General features: G+C 43.0%; 1 protein-coding gene across 1 annotated transcript in view; it reads left to right on the top strand.

The window, feature by feature from the left end:
- Window positions 1–18751, top strand: part of HPSE2 (heparanase 2 (inactive)) — a 329697-nt gene that overhangs the window by 209289 nt on the left and 101657 nt on the right. Inside the window, exon 6 of the mRNA XM_073595103.1 lies at window positions 14160–14207. Coding sequence (XP_073451204.1) covers window positions 14160–14207 — 48 coding nt within the window. The remainder of the gene's footprint in view (window positions 1–14159; window positions 14208–18751) is intronic.

Genomic DNA, 18751 nt, shown 5'->3' with positions numbered 1-18751 from the left:
AAATAGAGAAATTACCACAAATAGAGAAAATACCACAAATAGAGAATATACCGCAAATAGAGAAATTACCGCAAATAGAGAAATTACCACAAATAGAGAATATACCGCAAATAGAGAAATGACCACAAATAGAGAAATTACTGCAAATAGAGAAAATACCACAAATAGAGAAAACGCCACAAATAAAAAAATTCCCACAAATAGAGAAAATACCTCAAATAAAGAAATTACCACAAATAGAGAATATACCACAAATAGAGAGATTGGCGCAAATAGGGAAATTACTGCAAATAGAGAAATTACCGCAAATAGAGAAAATACCACAAATAGAGAAATTACCACAAATAGAGAAATTACCACAAATAGAGAAAATACCACAAATAGAGAATATACCGCAAATAGAGAAATTACCGCAAATCGAGAAATTACCACAAATAGAGAATATACCGCAAATAGAGAAATGACCACAAATAGAGAAATTTCTGAAAATAGAGAAATTACTGCAAATAGAGAAATTACAACAAATAGAGAAATTACCGTAAATAGAGAAAATACCACAAATAGAGAAATTTCTGAAAATAGAGAAATTACTGCAAATAGAGAAATTGACACAAATAGAGAAATTGCTGCAAATAGAGAAAATGATGCAAGTAGGGAGAAATTATCACAAATAGAGAGATGAACACAAATAGAGAAATTATTGCAATGAGATGAGATGGTCACTCCTCCTGATTGTTTTTCAGCAATTCTCATCTAATTTTTCTAGGTACCCTTCATATCTTAAATCTAACAACTGATTCTCATCATTTTCAGTCTTCAGTTCAGTTGATTTGATTTCTTCTGATTATTTACTGTAAATCAATGTGGTAAATTGGTATAAAAGCATTGATAATTGATATAGCTGCCGCATTGCATTTTAATTGCAGAGTTGAGTAGAGATAGCAATAGAGATGGGTTCATTAATGCAGCTCATGTTGGTAGTGACCAACGTGTAGTGACCGCTGTCATCTTTCGGTAAATGCTTGGAAAGCTTGGCCCCTGTAGACAGAAAGAGAGAAGATATTTCCAGAAATTGAGGGCAAATCCTAGCTATTCACCTCCAGATATCCCCATTAGGACATTTCCCCCATATTCCTGTTCTGGCAAACATTTTAGCTCTCCCCTTCCTGTACTAGCCAATGTGAGAGCCAATCTCCCCTATGGAGACACAGCCAACCATACAATTCCTCAATGTGGTTTGTGCTGGAAATGGCGCCAGACTGACTGGATCAGTCGATGGTTATGGTTGGGTGATTGTGTGTGCAAAAAGGAAGAAGTCCCTTCCAGTAAGTCTTGACCAACGATAGATGGTGGTGGTGGAACCTATCGGGGGCTTGGGCTGCTACATATCACATACAGCCTTATGGTCCTTTCAATTCAGAAGTCTTGGGGAGGATAGACGGAATGCCCAGTGTCCAGAAAACTTCAACTTTGATGTCTTATGAACCATACATGAAAGTTACAGTTTTCTGGACACCGGGCAAGTTGGAAGATGAAGATGGCACTCTACAGGTAGATGTCTGGAATACGTTCTATTTGCCTTCACAAAAATGTATTGTAATACAAAATGTATTGTGGATATCTACCAATGGAATGCTGTTCTTCAACCTTCCTTCATGATTCCACTGCAATCATTCAAAAGGGTCCCTAGGACTAGGAGCTGCCTACTAATATCCACAAATTATCACAAATGACTACATACTTAGTAGTCCACCTTTAGCACAGTACAAGCCATTTAAATCTTAAAGGAAGGTTGTAGGATGCACTGTACTGTGAGATGTCCAGAATAAGTTCCAATTAAAAGCGTATTCTGGACAAAATGTAGTCTGAACATCTACCAATGGAGTGGTGCTTTTGTCCTTCAACCTTCCTTCGTGATTTCACTGTGATCGTTCAAAAGGGTTCCTAAGACCAGAAGCTGCCTGCTAATCTCCACAAACTATCACAAATGACAACCTACCTAGGATACTCTGTGGTGGTTTAGAGGAGCATCCAATACAAAAGGTTATGTCACTCAGAGGTCTTTTTGAAATGCCTATTGGTTAACAGCATCAAGTAAATCCAAAGCTTTTTGGGTAAAGACCACCCCCTTCCTCAGGGCTGGACTGTCAAATCTTAACATCAATACAAACCAAGCCGGCAATTTGTAATACCGTTAGCATCTGACAGACATTCTGTAGCCCTAATATTGGTCTATTGCATCTCATTGTGATTTCCATTACATCTCCTGCACCAGCCCTGAGGAAGGGGAGGCCTTTCCTCCACAACGCAATGGATTTACTTCGTGCTCTTCACCAAAAAGCATCTCACAAAGACCTCTGAGAGATATGAACTTTTGTGCTAGTTGCTCCTTAACACCCACCCATAGTCTGTCATTTGCTGAGCGCTCTTTTTATAAACGGAGAGGTAGCAGCGTAGGACCAGAACAAGGTCCACCTACACTATACCTTCATTGCGTATTGGCTTCTTTGAAGGAGGACTCACTTCATTGTATATCCATCAGAACCACGTCTCACTTCTCTTGGTTCAGAATTACCACACAGGCACATAAGACTAATAGTCCACCTTTACCATGATACAAGTCATACAAATCTGACATCTGACTCCAAAGACATGCTGTTAGGTTAATTGGCTTCTGTTCAAAAAAATTGGCTCTAGTATATAAATGTGAGTTGGGGACCTTGGATTGTGGGCTCCTTGAGGGTAGGGACCGATGTGGGTGTACGATGTATGTGTGTAGTGCTGCGTGAATTGGCGGCGCTATATGGGTACCTTAAATAAATAGGGATGATTGTAGACACGCACCCACACTCACTCAGGTTGAACTGGATGGACTGGTGTCTTTATTCAACCTTACTAACTATGTAACTATGTAACTATGTAACTATGACAGAGGATATAACCCTTCCACACAAATATTTTGGATCAGATAGGTTACTTATTTTCGGCAACCCTCCAAACCTGAGGATCCGAGACACCATCATATAGAGCAGGGGTGTCAAACTCAATTTCATTGAGGGCCGCCTCAGCAGTATGGTTGTCCTCAAAGAGCCATTTGTATCTGGGGTGCACTATGTACAGAGTGCAGGGTTCAGGATTGCATTACATACAGAGTGTAGAGCTGGGGATTATGCTACATATAAAGTGCAGATTTCAGGATTATGCCACATACAAAGTGCAGAGTTCAGGAGTGCGCTATGTACAGAGTGCTGGCTTTAGGGGTGCGCTGTGTACAGAGTGCAGAGTTCAGGAGTGTGCTATGTAGAATCCTGGGTTTAGAGGTGCGCTGTGTACAGAGTGCAGAGTTCAGGAGTGCGCTATGTACAGAATGCAGGGTTTAGGGGTGTGCTGTGTACAGAGTGCAGCGTTCAGGGGTGTGTCATGTAGAGAGTGCAGGGTGTGCAACCACAAACCCCCCACCCCACCCTACCCCAAAACTTCCTTGCACCTCTCTCTCTCCTACCTGGCTTGGCTCCAGTACCTTCCTGTGTAGGGGGCACGCCTTGCAGATTGTTCCCTCTCTCCCTCTGGAGATCTGTCCCCACCGTGAGTGCGTACTGGTAAACACAGAGGACTTCTGTGTTTACAAGTGACAGCGGGGAGTGGCGGGTGAGAGCCAGAGATTGCAGAATGGAGTTCAGCCACATCCTGGCTGCGAAACTGGGGCTGAGGGCCACATGACAAGACCTGGTGGGCCAGATTCGGCCCACGGACCTTGTGTTTGATATATGTGACATAGAAGCTACATTTGTAGATCTGAACGGTTTGCTGCTACAAACTATAGAAAGCATTATCTTGAAATTTGGTACAATACAGAATCTGAATATTTAACTTTTTTTTCTGCCAAAAGATAGAAGAAAGTTTTTTTTAGACTTGTTTGCAGATATCGCCATAAATGAGATACAAGCAGTGCTGTGAATGATGTGATCTTTCCTCTACATAGAGTTGCTCACCTCTCCCATTCTCTAATGACTTGTGACTGATGTTCTCTGCATTGATCATCTCTACAAACCTGCACTTACCCAACATACTCCACTTTATCTTCAGATCCCCTTGGTCCAACAGCCGGTCAAAGGTGAAACTGAAGGCATGGGATCCACGCGATTGGGGAAAAGGGGCTGATGCTGGCGGACACATACGTCCAATCTTACACTGCTGAAATTGTACAGCATCAGTCCTAACCGGGTCCACGGAAGTGCTAAAGAGTAGATCTGTGGAGAACATCAGTAACAAGTAAGTAACCCTATTTTATTGCAGAACCTACAGAACCGTGCTGTCATGTCACCTTTTACCTAATTCACCGGCTAGAACCGTACTCCATGTCTGTAGATGGTCCAGCCAGCCTAGTTCTTCACACTGTAGAAAGTTTTATTAGATATAAATATACGGAAAATTATTATCTTGATGTGTTGTTATGGCATGGTTTGCTTTTTAGGTGTCCTGCAATAGAAAGTGTCAAGAGGAATATTAATACATACCATGTCCTTACACATCACAATTATTATTATATATTTATACTGTAAGACATCTGATCCCTCTTAGGAGTGACATGCAGGTTTGTAAAAGTTATTTATCACGTCAATGCACTGCTTCTTTCCTCATGCACACATGCTACTTTATGGGAATAATGGAAACCTGCATTTCATTAACTATTGTTTTTTATACTCTTAATCAGCCTTCCTCAACCTTCCTATCACCCTTGTAATTACGTTCAGGTCTCAGGGAACCCTCACAAGAAATAATATACCTGCAGAACATTCACTGAATGGCACCTGTGCTGATCTGCTGAGCTCCTATATTCAGAATACATTAGGCCAGCCGCTCAGCACAAGACCCAGAAGCTAGTGGAGATCACTGTAGTAACGGTGTAGTAGCAGTGTAGTAATGGTGCCGTAGTGGTGTAGTAGCAGTGGTGTAGTGCTGATGCCTACTTCAGTGATATCCAGTTTCCTGGGACATTGACCAGGTATGGTATAAACCATTTATCATTTTCCTTTCACTTCACAATTATGTGTCACTTTGTGTTGGTCTATCACATAAAATCCCAATAAAATACATTTATGTTTTTGGTTGTAACATGACAAATTGTGGTAATTTCAACAGCTATGAATACTTTTTACACTGTATACAGTATATACCAGTGATGGCGAACCTTGGTACCCCAGATGTTTTGGAACTACATTTTCCATGATGCTCATGTACTCTGCAGTGTAGTTGAGCATCATGGGAAATGTAGTTCCAAAACATCTAGGGTGCCAAGGTTCGCCATCACTGGTATATACTGTATACAGTGTAAAAAGTATTCATAGCTGTTGAAATTACCACAATTTGTCATGTTACAACCAAAAACATAAATGTATTTTATTGGGATTTTATGTGATAGACCAACACAAAGTGACACATAATTGTGAAGTGAAAGGAAAATGATAAATGGTTTTCAATTTTTTTTTACAAATAAATATGTGAAAAGTGTGGGGGGGCATTTGTATGGCGCCCCCCCGGAGTCAATACTTTGTAGAACCACCTTTCGTTGCAATTACAGCTGCAAGTCTTTTTGGGGATGTCTCTACCAGCTTTGTACATCTAGAGCGGGACATTTTTGCCCATTCTTCTTTGTAAAATAGCTCAAGTTCTGTCAGATTGGATGGAGAGCGTCTGTGAACAGCAATTTTCAAGTCTTGCCACAGATTCTCAATTGGATTTAGGTCTGGACTTTGACTGGGCCATTCTAACACATGAATATGCTTTGATCTAAACCATTCCATTGTAGCTCTGGCTGTATGTTTAGGGCCATTGTCCTGCTGGAAGGTGAACCTCCGCCCCGTCTCAAGTCTTTTGCAGACTCTTATGGGTTTTCCTCTAAGATTGCCCTGTATTTGGCTCCATCCATCTTCCCATCAACTCTGACCAGCTTCCCTGTCCCTGCTGAAGAAAAGCATCACAACCTGATGCTGCCACCACCATGTTTCACGGTGGGGATGGTGTTTTCCCCGCCACACATTGTGTATGTTTTCCGCCACACATAGCGTTTTGCTTTTAGGCCAAAATGTTCAATTTTGGTCTCATCTGACCATAGCACCTTCTTCCACATGTTTGCTGTGTCCCCCACATGGCTTCTCAAAAACTGCAAACGGGTCTTCTTATGGCTTTCTGTCAATGATGGCTTCTTCTTGCCACTCTTCCATAAAGGCCAGATTTGAGGAGTGAACAACTAATAGTTGTCCTGTGGACAGGTTCTCCCACCTGAGCTGTGGATCTCTGCAGCTCCTCCAGAGTTACCATGGACCTCTTGGCTGCTTCTCTGATGAATGCTCTCCTTGCCTGGCCTGTCAGTTTAGAGGGACGGCCATGTCTTGGTAGGTTTGCAGTTGTGCCATACTCTTTCCATTTTTGGATGATGGATTGAACAGAGCTCCATGAGATGTGCAAAGCTTGGGATATTTTTTTTATAACCTAACCCTGCTTTAAACTTCTCCACAACTTTATCCCTGACTTGTCTGGTTTGTCTGGTTTGTTCCTTGGCCTTCATGATGCTGTTTGTTCACTAAGATTTTCCAACAAACCTCTGAGGGCTGTTCACATTGGTACGACACGACAGTCGTACCACTTTGGATCCGACTTTGCCCTGCGATTTGAAGTCCAACATGCGTCCAACTTCCAAACAGGGATCCGACTTTGATCCCCGACAATACCAGGCATTGTGTCTGGTATGAATCTTTAGGGGGAACTCCACGCCAAATAAAAGAAAAGCAGCATGGGTTCCCCCTCCAAGAGCATACCAGGCCCTTCAGTATGGATTTTTACCCGTTTTTTTTGACATGGGGGTCCCCCCCATAATCCATACCAGACACTTATCTGAGCACACAGCCCAGCAGGTCAGGAAAGGGGATGGGGACAAGTGAGTTCCCCCTCCTGAACTGTACCAGGCCGCATGCTCTCAACCTGGGGGGGTGGGTGCTTTGGGGGAGGGGGGCCCTGTGCCCCCTCTCCTCCAAAGCACCTTGTCCCCATGTTGATGAGGACAAGGGCCTCTTCCCAACAACCCTGGCCGTTGGTTGTGGGGGTCTGCGAGTGGGGGGCTTATCAGAATCTGGAAGCCCTCTTTAACAAGGGGGCCCCCAGATCCCGGCCCCCCATCCTATATGTGAATGAGTATGGGGTACATTGTACCCCTACCCATTCACCTAAAAAAAAGTGTCAAAAATAAAACACAGTACACAGGTTTTTGAGGTAATTTATTATAAGGCAGCTCCGGCGTATCTTCCAACTTCTTCTCTCCTCTCCGGCTCTTCTGCCTCCCCTGCTGATGTCTTCTGCCTCTACTGGTTCTTCTCCCCTCTCCAGGTCTTTTCCGCTCTCCGCTGATGTCTTCTAGCCCTCTCCGGTTCTTCTCCCCCTGACCGCTGTCTTCTGCCTCTGCCGGGTCTTGCCTGCTGTCTTCTTGCTCTTTTGCTGGGTCTTCTCCCTCTATTCTTCTTCCAACATTGACTCGGTGCTCTCTCCCACTCTAATGCTGGGTGCCACTACTTATATTGGCATGAGGCAGGGTCACCAGAGGCCCGCCCCTTATGACGTCACCGCCCAGCATACCCCAGGAGGTGACGTCATAAAGGGCGGGCCTCCGGATGATGTCACCCGGTGGCCCCGCCCCATGCCAATATAAGTAGTGGCACAAAGCGCACCCAGCATTGGAGCGGAAAATACTGTTGAGTCAACATTGGAAGAAGAACAGAGGGAGAAGACAGCGGAGAAGACCCAGCAAAAGAGCGAGAAGACGGCGATCCGACTTTGATCCGACTTCAGTGATATTCAATGAGCTGAAGTAGGATCAAAGTCGGACCAAAGTAGTGCAGGGAGCATTTTCAAAGTTGGACCGACTTGTGTCGGACCAGTTAAGACGGCTCCCATAGAGAAACATTGATTTTCACACGTCTTGCGACAAGAGCTCCCAAAGTTGGAGCGTTTGTCGTACAAGTGTGAACCCGGCCTCATACTGACATTAAATTACACACAGGTGGACTCTATTTACTAATTAGGTGACTTCTAAAGGCTATTGGTTCCACTAGATTTTAGTTAGGGGTATCAGAGTAAAGGGGGCTGAATACAAATGCTCGCCACACTTTTCACATATTTATTTGTAAAGAATTTTGAAAACCATTTTCATTTTGCTTCCACTTCACAATTATGTGCCACTTTGTGTTGGTCTATCACATAAAATCCCAATAAAATACATTTACGTTTTTGGTTGTAACATGACAAAATGTGGAAAATTTCAAGAGGTATGAATACTTTTTCAAGGGACTGTAAAGTGACGTTGGTCCAAGCTGGAACAGTGTAACTATGTATAAAATGTCTATACCTGGAATTCTTCTTTAACCTCTTGGTGCCAATAGTACGCAAATATGGCTCTTAGCTGGTGGGCCTTGACACCAAGCGGCCACATATTTGTGTACCAGAATATAAATACAGCTGTGCCAAGAGTGCGCACCCTGCACGCTCCCAGCACAGTTACCGGCAGGCTAACGGAAAGCTCCCGATCGCTACTTGTGATTGGGAGCTTTCTGATCATGTGACCGCTGTGACAGCCAAACATGGCTGTCACATGATCATAAACCCCACCCTGCCTCCAATCATCTAAAAACCCTTAAAGATTAGTTCATTTTTTGCTGGCTGACTTGGAAGTGTGCTGGGGGCTCCTTCTGTCCTATTTGTAAATTATAATTACATGAAGTCCCTTTTGAAAACCATGCAGCTAATCTATCTTCTTCTCACAGTTCACATTCTGTCCTCCCTCTTCTCGTCTTATCACCATTGTTTGATTTGGGGTTCTCGTCTTTGTAGAACTCTATAGGGATATATATTTCAGCTTACATAATACATAGACTGAACCTGCCCATGGAATGTGAACTGAGGTAATAGGGCGCTCAGCTACAGGTAACACTTGTGAAATTCTTCTTGAATTGGTGTCACCATCATCTTGGATATAATTCTTCTATCAAAGGAATTTCTGGGGTGGTTTAAAATGTCATACTTTACCTTTCACTGATTTGCAAGGGGTCTCACTCACAACCCTATCCATTGTACCAAAGCCGTGAGCAGCACTACCATCATTAGTAGTACCTGCTGATAGTAAAGCCTTCTATTGGGGTGTAATGATTCCATGTAGGCTCCATTATATCTCATATCAGACTTGATAAGTACGGATGAACTTCCTATAACAGTTTAGTGGTTCCCATCACAAGTCCATGCTGGTTTTGTAGGATCATTGTTAAGATTTAACAATTCCCTGTAGGCGCCGTTATATCTCTTATATTAGACTTGATGGGGACGGATGGGGACGGATGAACCTCTTATTACAGTTCAGCGGTTCCTATCCCATGCTGGTTTTGTGGGACCATTGTTGAGGTGTAATGATTGCCTGTGGTCACCATTATATCTCCTATATCAGACTTGATAAGGACGGATGAACTTCCTATAACAGTTTAGTGGTTCCCATCACAAGTCCATGCTGGTTTTGTAGGACCATTGTTGGGGTGTAAGGATTCCCTGTAGGCTTCCTTATATCTCTTATATCAGAATTGATAGGAGATAGATGAACGTCCCAAAAACAGTTCAGTGGTTCCTTTCACAAGTCCATGCTGGTTTTGTGGGACCATTGTTGAGGTTTAATGATTCGCTGTAGGCTCTATATATCTCTTATATCAGACTTAATAAGGGTGGATGAACCTCCAATAACAGTTCAGTGATCCCTATACCGTGCTGGTTTTGTAGGACCATTGTTGAGATTTAACAATTCCCTGTAGGCGCCATTATATCTCTTATATTAGACTTGATGGGGACGGATGAACCTCCTATTACAGTTCAGCGGTTCCTATCACATGCTGGTTTTGTGGGGCCATTGTTGAGGTGTAATGATTGCCTGTGGTCACCATTATATCTCCTATATCAGACTTGATAAGGACGGATGAACTTCCTATAACAGTTTAGTGGTTCCCATCACAAGTCCATGCTGGTTTTGTAGGACCATTGTTGGGGTGTAAGGATTCCCTGTAGGCTTCCTTATATCTCTTATATCAGAATTGATGGGAGATGGATGAACCTCCCAAAAACAGTTCAGTGGTTCCCTTCACAAGTCCATGCTGGTTTTGTGGGACCATTGTTGAGGTTTAATGATTCTCTGTAGGCTCTATATATCTCTTATATCAGACTTAATAAGGGTGGATGATCCTCTAATAACAGTTCAGTGATCCCTATACCGTGCTGGTTTTGTGGGACCATTGTTGAGGCGTAATCAATCCCTGTAGGCTCTGTTATATCTCTTATATCAGTTGTGATGATGACAGATGAACCTCCTATAACAGTTTAGTGGTTCCCATCACAAGTCCAAGCTGGTGATGTGCAGATGATCCGGTGTAACATGAAACAGAAGCTGCCCTTTGCTCACCTTTTTGTTCTTTTGGTTTGGGTCGAGGTTTCCGTAGATGAGACCGTATGACTACACAAGTTATTCCTCACTCATCTACAACACAGGACTTGGCCCGTACTTTTGATTCTGCAGAGTTTCTTCTGCTCGGTGCCAATAATCTGTGTTCCCGGGCAGTTTTCAGTCAAACACACCAATGAAAATCTGTCTTCAGATGGCTGCAGATCATCATGTTTTACAGCTATGTGAACTCTGGCAATAAAAAGTCACTGATTAGACTCTCAGGAACGACAATCAGTCCGATTTAATATCTTATTTCAACCGTTATGCAACTCAAAGTTTATAATTTCTGCTCCATAGTTCACAGGGGTCCAGTCAAGCTGTTACAGCGTCCATTTGGTGCTCAGATTTTATCAGCAATTTGGAAATGTGAACAAAACAAAACTTAACAGCTCATTAAAATAAAAACGCTAAAGAGCGGGAGGGACTGCTGACTATAACTGTATCCTGCCAATATGAAGGCTATCCTCACAAATAAAAGCAGACATCAAAGGTTACAGACAAACACTGTATCACAGTTCATAAAATGATTGAAATGTTTTATATATTTTCTTTTTATGATTTTACAATTCAAATTAAAACAGAAACGTTGCAAGATGAAACAACAGTGATTTCATTTAAAGAGATTGCACAGTGCTTTCAGTCTAACACTGGGAACTAGCTGACAGAAGGAAAACAGACAGGAATGACTTTATCACTGCTGTTCCTTCATTGCCAATGACAGGCTCAGGCAAGACCTTGACCAGACTGTACTGTCTATTGCAGTGCAGAAAAGGAAGGTCTGGAAAGATGTGTGGATCACAAAACTGGCTGAACAGATTTAGAAAAATAAGACAGTTTATTTCAGCTGTGTATTTAGCGGATGGCATACAGTTCGACATTTTCACTTATTTTTTTGGGTGCGTGATAGCGAACTAAGTTACACTTGGGGGATTGATTTACTAAAACCGGAGAGTGCAAAGTCTGGTGCAGCTCTGCAGAGAAACCAATCAGCTTCCAGTGTTTTTGTCAAAGCTTATTTGAACAAGCTGAAGTTAGAAGCTGATTGGCTTCCATGCACAGCTACACCAGATTTTGCGCTCTCCAATTTTAGTAAAGAAACCCCTTGGTGCCTCCAGCAGCGAGATCTCCCCAACAAGGCTGGCTTTTGCTTCTCCCATCATGAATCATAATCATTGAGTATGATCCCCATTATAATAGGTTTAGAATAGGAGTTCCAAAAAACATAGGGCCAGTTTACTGTCCTTCAGACTTTCAGGGGGCCGAACTGTGGCCAGTGTGAGTTGAAAATGCCCCAGCATCATTGGAAGAAAACAATCCTTCATCATTGGTGTCATTGGGAGGAATAGTGCCCCATCATTGGTGTCAGTAGGGGAAATAGTGCTTCATCATTGGTGTCAGTGGCAGGAATAGTGCCCCATCATAGGGTGAAAACAGTGCCCCATCATTGGTGTCAGTGGGAGGAGCAGTGCCCCATCATTGTTGTCAGTGAGGCAAATAGTGCTCCATCATTGGTGTCAGTGGCAGGAAAAGTGTCCCATCATAGGGAGTAAACAATGCTTCATTATTGGTATCAGTGGGAGGAATAATGTCCCATCATTGATGTCAGTGGGAGGAATAATGTCCCATCATTGATGTCAGTGGGAGGAATAATGATCCATCATTGGTATCAGTGGGAGGAATAGTGCTCCATCATTGGTATCAGTGGGAGGAATAGTGCTCCATCATTGGTATCAGTGGGAGAAATAGTGCCTCATCATTGGTGTCAGTGGCAGTAGTGTATTTAGGTTTTGTGCTGCCCTAGGCCTGACTAAACTTGTGCACCCCCTAATTTGAAGATGATCCACCCCTTCCTGTCAAGGCCACACCCCTTGCTGTTTAAGACCCGCCCTGAAATTTTCGAGTGGGTTCTGAGGGCCTGGGGGGGCAATGGTTTCCATTAATTTGCATATAATTCCTCTCACTTCCTGTTTGGCTATAGGCAGGAAGTGAAGGGAAATCTCTGCAATGGGACAGGGATGGTAAAAAATAAACTGACAGGGGCTATAACCCTCCCTTATTCTATCCAAAATGAAAAAAAAATGTGTTGCCTATAGTTCTACTTTAAGCACAAATTTCTAATAATTTTATTGAGAGGACTTATGCCGCGTAAATACGAGCGGATCTTGGATGGTTTTTCTGATGGAATTCCGCTCAAGCTTGGCCTGCATACACACGGTTATACAAAAGTTCGTTGAACTTTCGACCGCCAAGAACGCGGTGACGTACAACACTACAACGAGCCGAGAAAATGAAGTTCAATGCTTCCGAGCATGCGTCGAATTGTTTCCGAGCATGCCTGTCAAAATTGCTACAGATGTTCGCATTTTCGGATAGGATCTTTTTCCGACCGAAAAATTGAGAACATGCTCTCAATCTTTTGCTGGCTGGAATTCGGCCATCAAAAGTTCGATTAAGCATACACACGGTTGCATTTTCCGACCAAAAGCTCTCATCGGTCTTTTGCTGGCCGAATTTCCGATCGTGTGTACGTGGCATAAGAAGATATAACCATGCCAATGGTGCAGCAGAAAACATATAGCACAGTGAGGAAGGTTTGTGGTCCATGATGATAGGACAGTCAAAATTAGAAGCAGCCCCCCCCCCCCCGCAGTTGCGGAATGCCGGCCGCCCGCATAACGGAAGCAGTGCGGCCGCTTTATGGGGGGCGCTAGACTAATCCAGCCCAGCCCAGTCTGCCCTATAAGACTGGCGCTACACTAACAGAGTAGCGCAAGCCGGTCGGGACTCTTTCCGTGCTGCCCCCCTGCAAAGTGCTGCCCTAGGCCTGGGCCTTGTTGGCCTAGGCCAGAATACAGCGTTGGTCAGTGGGAGAAATAGTGCCTCATCATTGGTGTCAGAGGGAGGAATAGTGCCTCATCATTGGTATCAGAGGGAAGAATAGTTCCCCATCATTGTTATCAGAGGGACGAATAGTGCCCCATCATTGGTATCAGTGAGAGGAATAGTGCCCCATCATTGGTATCAGTGGGAGGAATAGTGCCTCATCATTGGTGTCAGTGGGGGGAATAGTGCCCCATCATTGGAATCAGTGGGAGGAATAGTGCTCCATCATTGGTGTCAATAGGAGGAATAGTGCCCCCTTGTTGGTGTCAGTGGCAAGAATTAGGCCCTATAATTGGTGTCAGTCTGAGGAATAGTGCCTCATATCAGTGGGAGGAATATTGCCCCAAGGGATGGCTAAAGGCAAGTAAAGGGCTGGATTGCAGTTTGGAGACCACTGGTATAGCACATGAGCAGGGAAATAAAACCCAGCACATAGATCTCTGCAAAGGTTCTAGGATGAAGGTAGGTGGAGGGACCTACTCTTATAATGCCATAACTAAAATAATGGTGTTGGGAGTAATAATGCTTTCTGGGCTCCATAGTGCTCCATGATGGACCTCTATTAGTGACTTTAGGACATGGCCATGTTTATATCATATGTTTAAATTCATTTCCAGCAAGAGCAGTTACTGCAAACCATAACTGCGTGGAGCATTTTCTGCATGTTTGTCACATATGTACTGATATTAGAAGTAAATTGTAGTGTGAACGATGTCCTTTTGGTAATCAACGTTTTCTGGTTGTTTTGCAGTTTCATGAGAGTTGCTGGTAAAGCGGTGGATGCAGTTACCTGGCAACAGTAGGTATTCAGATTTTTATTTCATTCCTTCCTGTTACTGTAGACTGGGCTCTTACTGTAGTATTTACTAATATATGACACTCAACAAGCTGTACAGGGTGGGGAAAAAATAACATGTGACGCGCAGGACAGAGACATACCTGACCTTCTCCGCTACTCTGTGCCAAAAAAGTCATGGCTTTAGGCTGCCCATTAATGACCTTATCCCACTCCAGTCCAACATCCCAATGTGGTGCCCAAGTAGGGATCGGGCCATTTACCCCTTTTTACAGAGATGACACCATTGAGAAACGCAATCAGCATCTTATCATGGGTGACTCTTCTCAATGGTGTCACCTCTGTAAACATTCTGAAGCTTTCTGTGGACATCAGACAGCCTGCACCCCTCCTTCATCAAAAACTCAATGACGGCATGTTGCTTCTGCTTGGATTCCATTATTGACGTGCAATGAAAAAGAAAAGGAGGAGTTATTATAGGGGAAGAGTTACTCTACCAACATTTAAAAGACCTATGGAAGTTAATAAAAGAGTTATGCCCACTTTTCCATTACTTTCGGTACAGCCCTGATAAGCGTAGGTTGAGATCACTTAGTTGTATGAAAAGAAGAGTGCTGATGGATGAGGCTGCTTCCATTATTTTGCACGAAAGAAGAAAGCACTAGTAGATATATTCTGTAGTGTCAGATGAGTTGTAAGTCCTTCATAATTTCCAGAAGTCGGGTCTTTGGGTCATTGGATAGTCATATGGGTAATGGTATCTTTTAAAAAAAAACCTGTAACTTGGGACCAAACGTGTTGTATATGTTTACATTGCCGAACCATATGGTAGACATCTGGGGTTTCATTGCAGCCCTTAGGCATGGTGAATGAGACTACAGGCCAGATATATGCAGCTTTACAGGAGTTATGTATAGCTGATGAAACAATCTGAGCTGGATCACCATATCCTTTAAAGAAATTACCGAAGACCTGTAGGTTTTCTTTTTCTAATTCAGACCATACAATCATTTACAGTATCTTATATCAACGTTTGTCCTTTTCTCTGAGATATTTATTATGTTTTGTCTCAGATAAAGCAGAGTAGTACAGGCTTATCTGTTCATAGGAGCTTTTATTTAGTATAAGATTTCACAGTTTGGTTGGAGCTATGGTAATTTTTGCTAATACAGATTGTGCATTAGTGGCACGGTGAAGTAGAATATTGCTTGGAGGAAGCTCTATGAGGTTTCTCTGAGATACTGAAATTATTTAAATCTGTATTAACAAAACATTTGGTGTAAATATTTCACCCCTGATAACTCCATTGTGATATATTTGTGATGAGAAAGTTTGGCGATTAAGAGTTTGTTTCAGGAGAATTGTTTTGGGGACCTGAACCGTAATCCTCAGGAGACATAGTTTGAGAGAGGATTTTATCATTAGTAATAGTCCTTTCCTACAGACATGGTTCCATCATACCTTATACGAAGAAATGGCAGAGAGGAGCTTATCATTGGTGATAGTCCTTTCCTACAGACAAGGTCCCATCATACCTTATAGGAAGACATGGCAGAGAGGAGCTTATCATTGGTGATGGTCCTTTCCTACAGACAAGGTTCCATCATACCTTATAGGAAGACATGGCAGAGAGGGGCTTATCATTGGTGATGATCCTTTCCTACCGACAAGGTTCCATCATACCTTATATGAAGACACGGCAGAGAGGAGCTTATCATTGGTGATGGTCCTTTCCTACAGACAAGGTTCCACCATACCTTATAGGAAGACTTGGCAGAGAGCAGTTTATCATTAGTAATGGTCCTTTTCTACAGAAAGGTTCCATCATACCTTATAGGAAGACATGGCATTAAGGAGCTTATCATTGGTAATGGTCCTTTCCTATAGACAAGGTTACATCCAGTTGCGGCCAGTGGAAGTTGGTTTTGGGGGGGCGGCAAACAGTATGCCACCGACTGTCGGTTGGTTGGTGGGACGGTCGGTCGCACTTACCCCATCACGGCTCCCAATGCTCGGTGACGGCCTCCCATTCCCCTGCTCTCCACGGGTCTCCACGGTGGTGGCGGCTTCCGTTTCCTCCCTCCTTCTCGGTGGCCAATCGCGAGTCTTCTCTTTTCGTCCAATCAGAAAACAGGTCTCACACCCGCTTCGGATTGCCCGGATTGAGGATCAGTGTTACAACAGTGAATATTCATTCGCTGTTGTAACACTTGGGTGGGCTCATGGCGCAATGCTACGAGCCACCCTATTTTGAAGCCTATTAGAGCCTATGGCTCTAATCAGGTGCTTCAAAAGAACACCCCTACCGCAGTAATTCAGGTGCCCGGTGTCCTGACAGGGAGGTGGCCACGGCGGCCATTGATAGATTCATGCTATGCATGAATCTGTCCATTAGTCATATAAGGTATGGCAAGGATAGATGGGGCGGCGAGAGAGGAGTTTATCATTGGTAATGGTCCTTTCCTATAAATAAGTTTACATCATAGCGTATAGGAAGACATGACAGAGAGATGTTTATCATTTGTAATGGTGTTTTCCTATAGACAAGGTTACATCTTATAGGAAGACATGGCAGCCTTTGTGGTAGTACAGACGTTTTACCCAAATGGTGTCAGCCATTCATGTTGGTTCACAAAGCACTGATTTAATGTCATAACATTTTTGTAGGTTGTAGATTTTTTCCCCTATAAGTTAGTAGGAAAAACTGGTGCCTAGTGATTAGCAGGTTTGGGTTCTAGGTTGTATAGATCACGAGATCACTGCCTGTGTGGCATTTGTATGTTCTTCCCATGTTTATTCTGGGTGCCATATGCTGGTAAGGATCTGAACAGATTGTCCCTGATGTGTATAGGAAAATTGGATTGTAAGCTCCTCTGGAGAGAAACTAATCTGAATGGTTCTGTGTGCTCTATAAAATGTTGGTTCATTCACACTAGCAGTTGAGGGGTGGTAAAACCACACAGCTGAGCTGCCAACTGCTACCTGTTTAGCTGCTGAGACAGCGGCCAGGGACGTACATATGCTGTGGCTGTGATTTTTTTGCCTAGGCAGTAACTATATCACCTGTCACTTTGACTTACTGAGCGTGACCCTTTCAAGTGAATAGGGGCCTCTCTGCAAGTGCCCTGCAACCGCGTGCAATGCATGCAGTAGCGGCACTCTAGTCCAAGGGGTTAAAGTAATATTTAAGGACAGCTTACTCACCAGAATGGTAGCAGTGGACTGACAGAAAGTGAACAGGGTACCGATATTCAAAAAAGGGCTACATACCTGGAAACTACAGGCCAACCAGCCTAACATCAATAGTTTGTAAACTATTGGAAGGAATGATAAGGGGCCATATCCAAGAATCTGCTGATAAAAATAGTATCTTTAGTAGTAATCAACATGAATTTATGAAAGATTGTTCTTGCCAGACCAACCTACAAACGTTCTCTGAGGAAGTGAGCTGTAATCTGGATGGATGAAGGCCTGTTGCTCTTTAGAGATCAAGGCACATGTGAATAAGCCCTTAAACTGTCAGTATGACAGTACAAATATCCAAGTAAAGTAATTTCCTGGCTTTGCACAGAAAATACTGATTCACAGTTAATAAACCTGAATAAAGACTTGTCAATCTCATAAGTACTTAAAATTATGGCTATAGGAACCAAAAAAAAAAAAAACAGGTAAGTATGCCCTTCTTTCCCAAGGTATGAAGGATAGTCAAATCAAATCCCTGAATCCAAGCATTCCTCTACTGGCCTTTAGACATTATGACTTTGGATATTATTAGTTACAAAAGATTATCATGTCTTTTTTTGAAGTTCTATACGTCAAGCTACTACCCTGTTTCCCCGAAAATAAGACCTAGCGTGATTGTCGGTGATGGCTGCAATATAAGCCTTACCCCCCAAATAAGCCCTAGTTAAAGTCCTTGTAGGTCTTATTTTCAGGGTAGGGCTTATTTTCGGGGAAACAGGGTAGGCCTTTTTTGGGGGGTAGGGCTTATATTGCAGCCATCACCGACACTCAGGCTAGGTCTTATTTTCGGGGAAACAGGGTATTACCCTATGCAGGTAAAACATTAAACGGCCAAACCTCCCCTTCTGTAAAGAACCACAATTAATGAATTCTTCTCTTCCATACACATAATAGTCCTTTGGCCTTTCTACATTCCCTAGGACGCTGAGCTCAGCTGCCAAATTTTTATACTGACCTCAGGTATATTTAAAGTTGAACACAAGTCATATTTTACAAATCATAATAACCACACATGGCTAGAGGAACCGAAACAAAAGACAGGTAAGTGTGCCCTTCTTTCCCAAGGTATGAAAGATAGCCAGATCAAATCCCTGGATCCAAGCATTCTTCTACTGGTCTTTAGACATTATGACTTTAGATATTATTAGTTACAAAAAAATGATAATGTCTTTTTTTGAAGATATATACGTCAAACTACTACTACCCTATGCAGGTAAAACATTCAATGGCCGAACCTCCCCTCCTGTAAAGAACCACAATTAATGGATTCTTCTCTTCCATACACATGATAGTCCTTTGGCCTT

The sequence above is a fragment of the Aquarana catesbeiana genome, linkage group LG08 (assembly GCF_042186555.1).
Source record: "Aquarana catesbeiana isolate 2022-GZ linkage group LG08, ASM4218655v1, whole genome shotgun sequence".
Taxonomy (NCBI): domain Eukaryota; kingdom Metazoa; phylum Chordata; class Amphibia; order Anura; family Ranidae; genus Aquarana; species Aquarana catesbeiana.
This window is presented reverse-complemented; position numbering and strand designations above follow the sequence as displayed.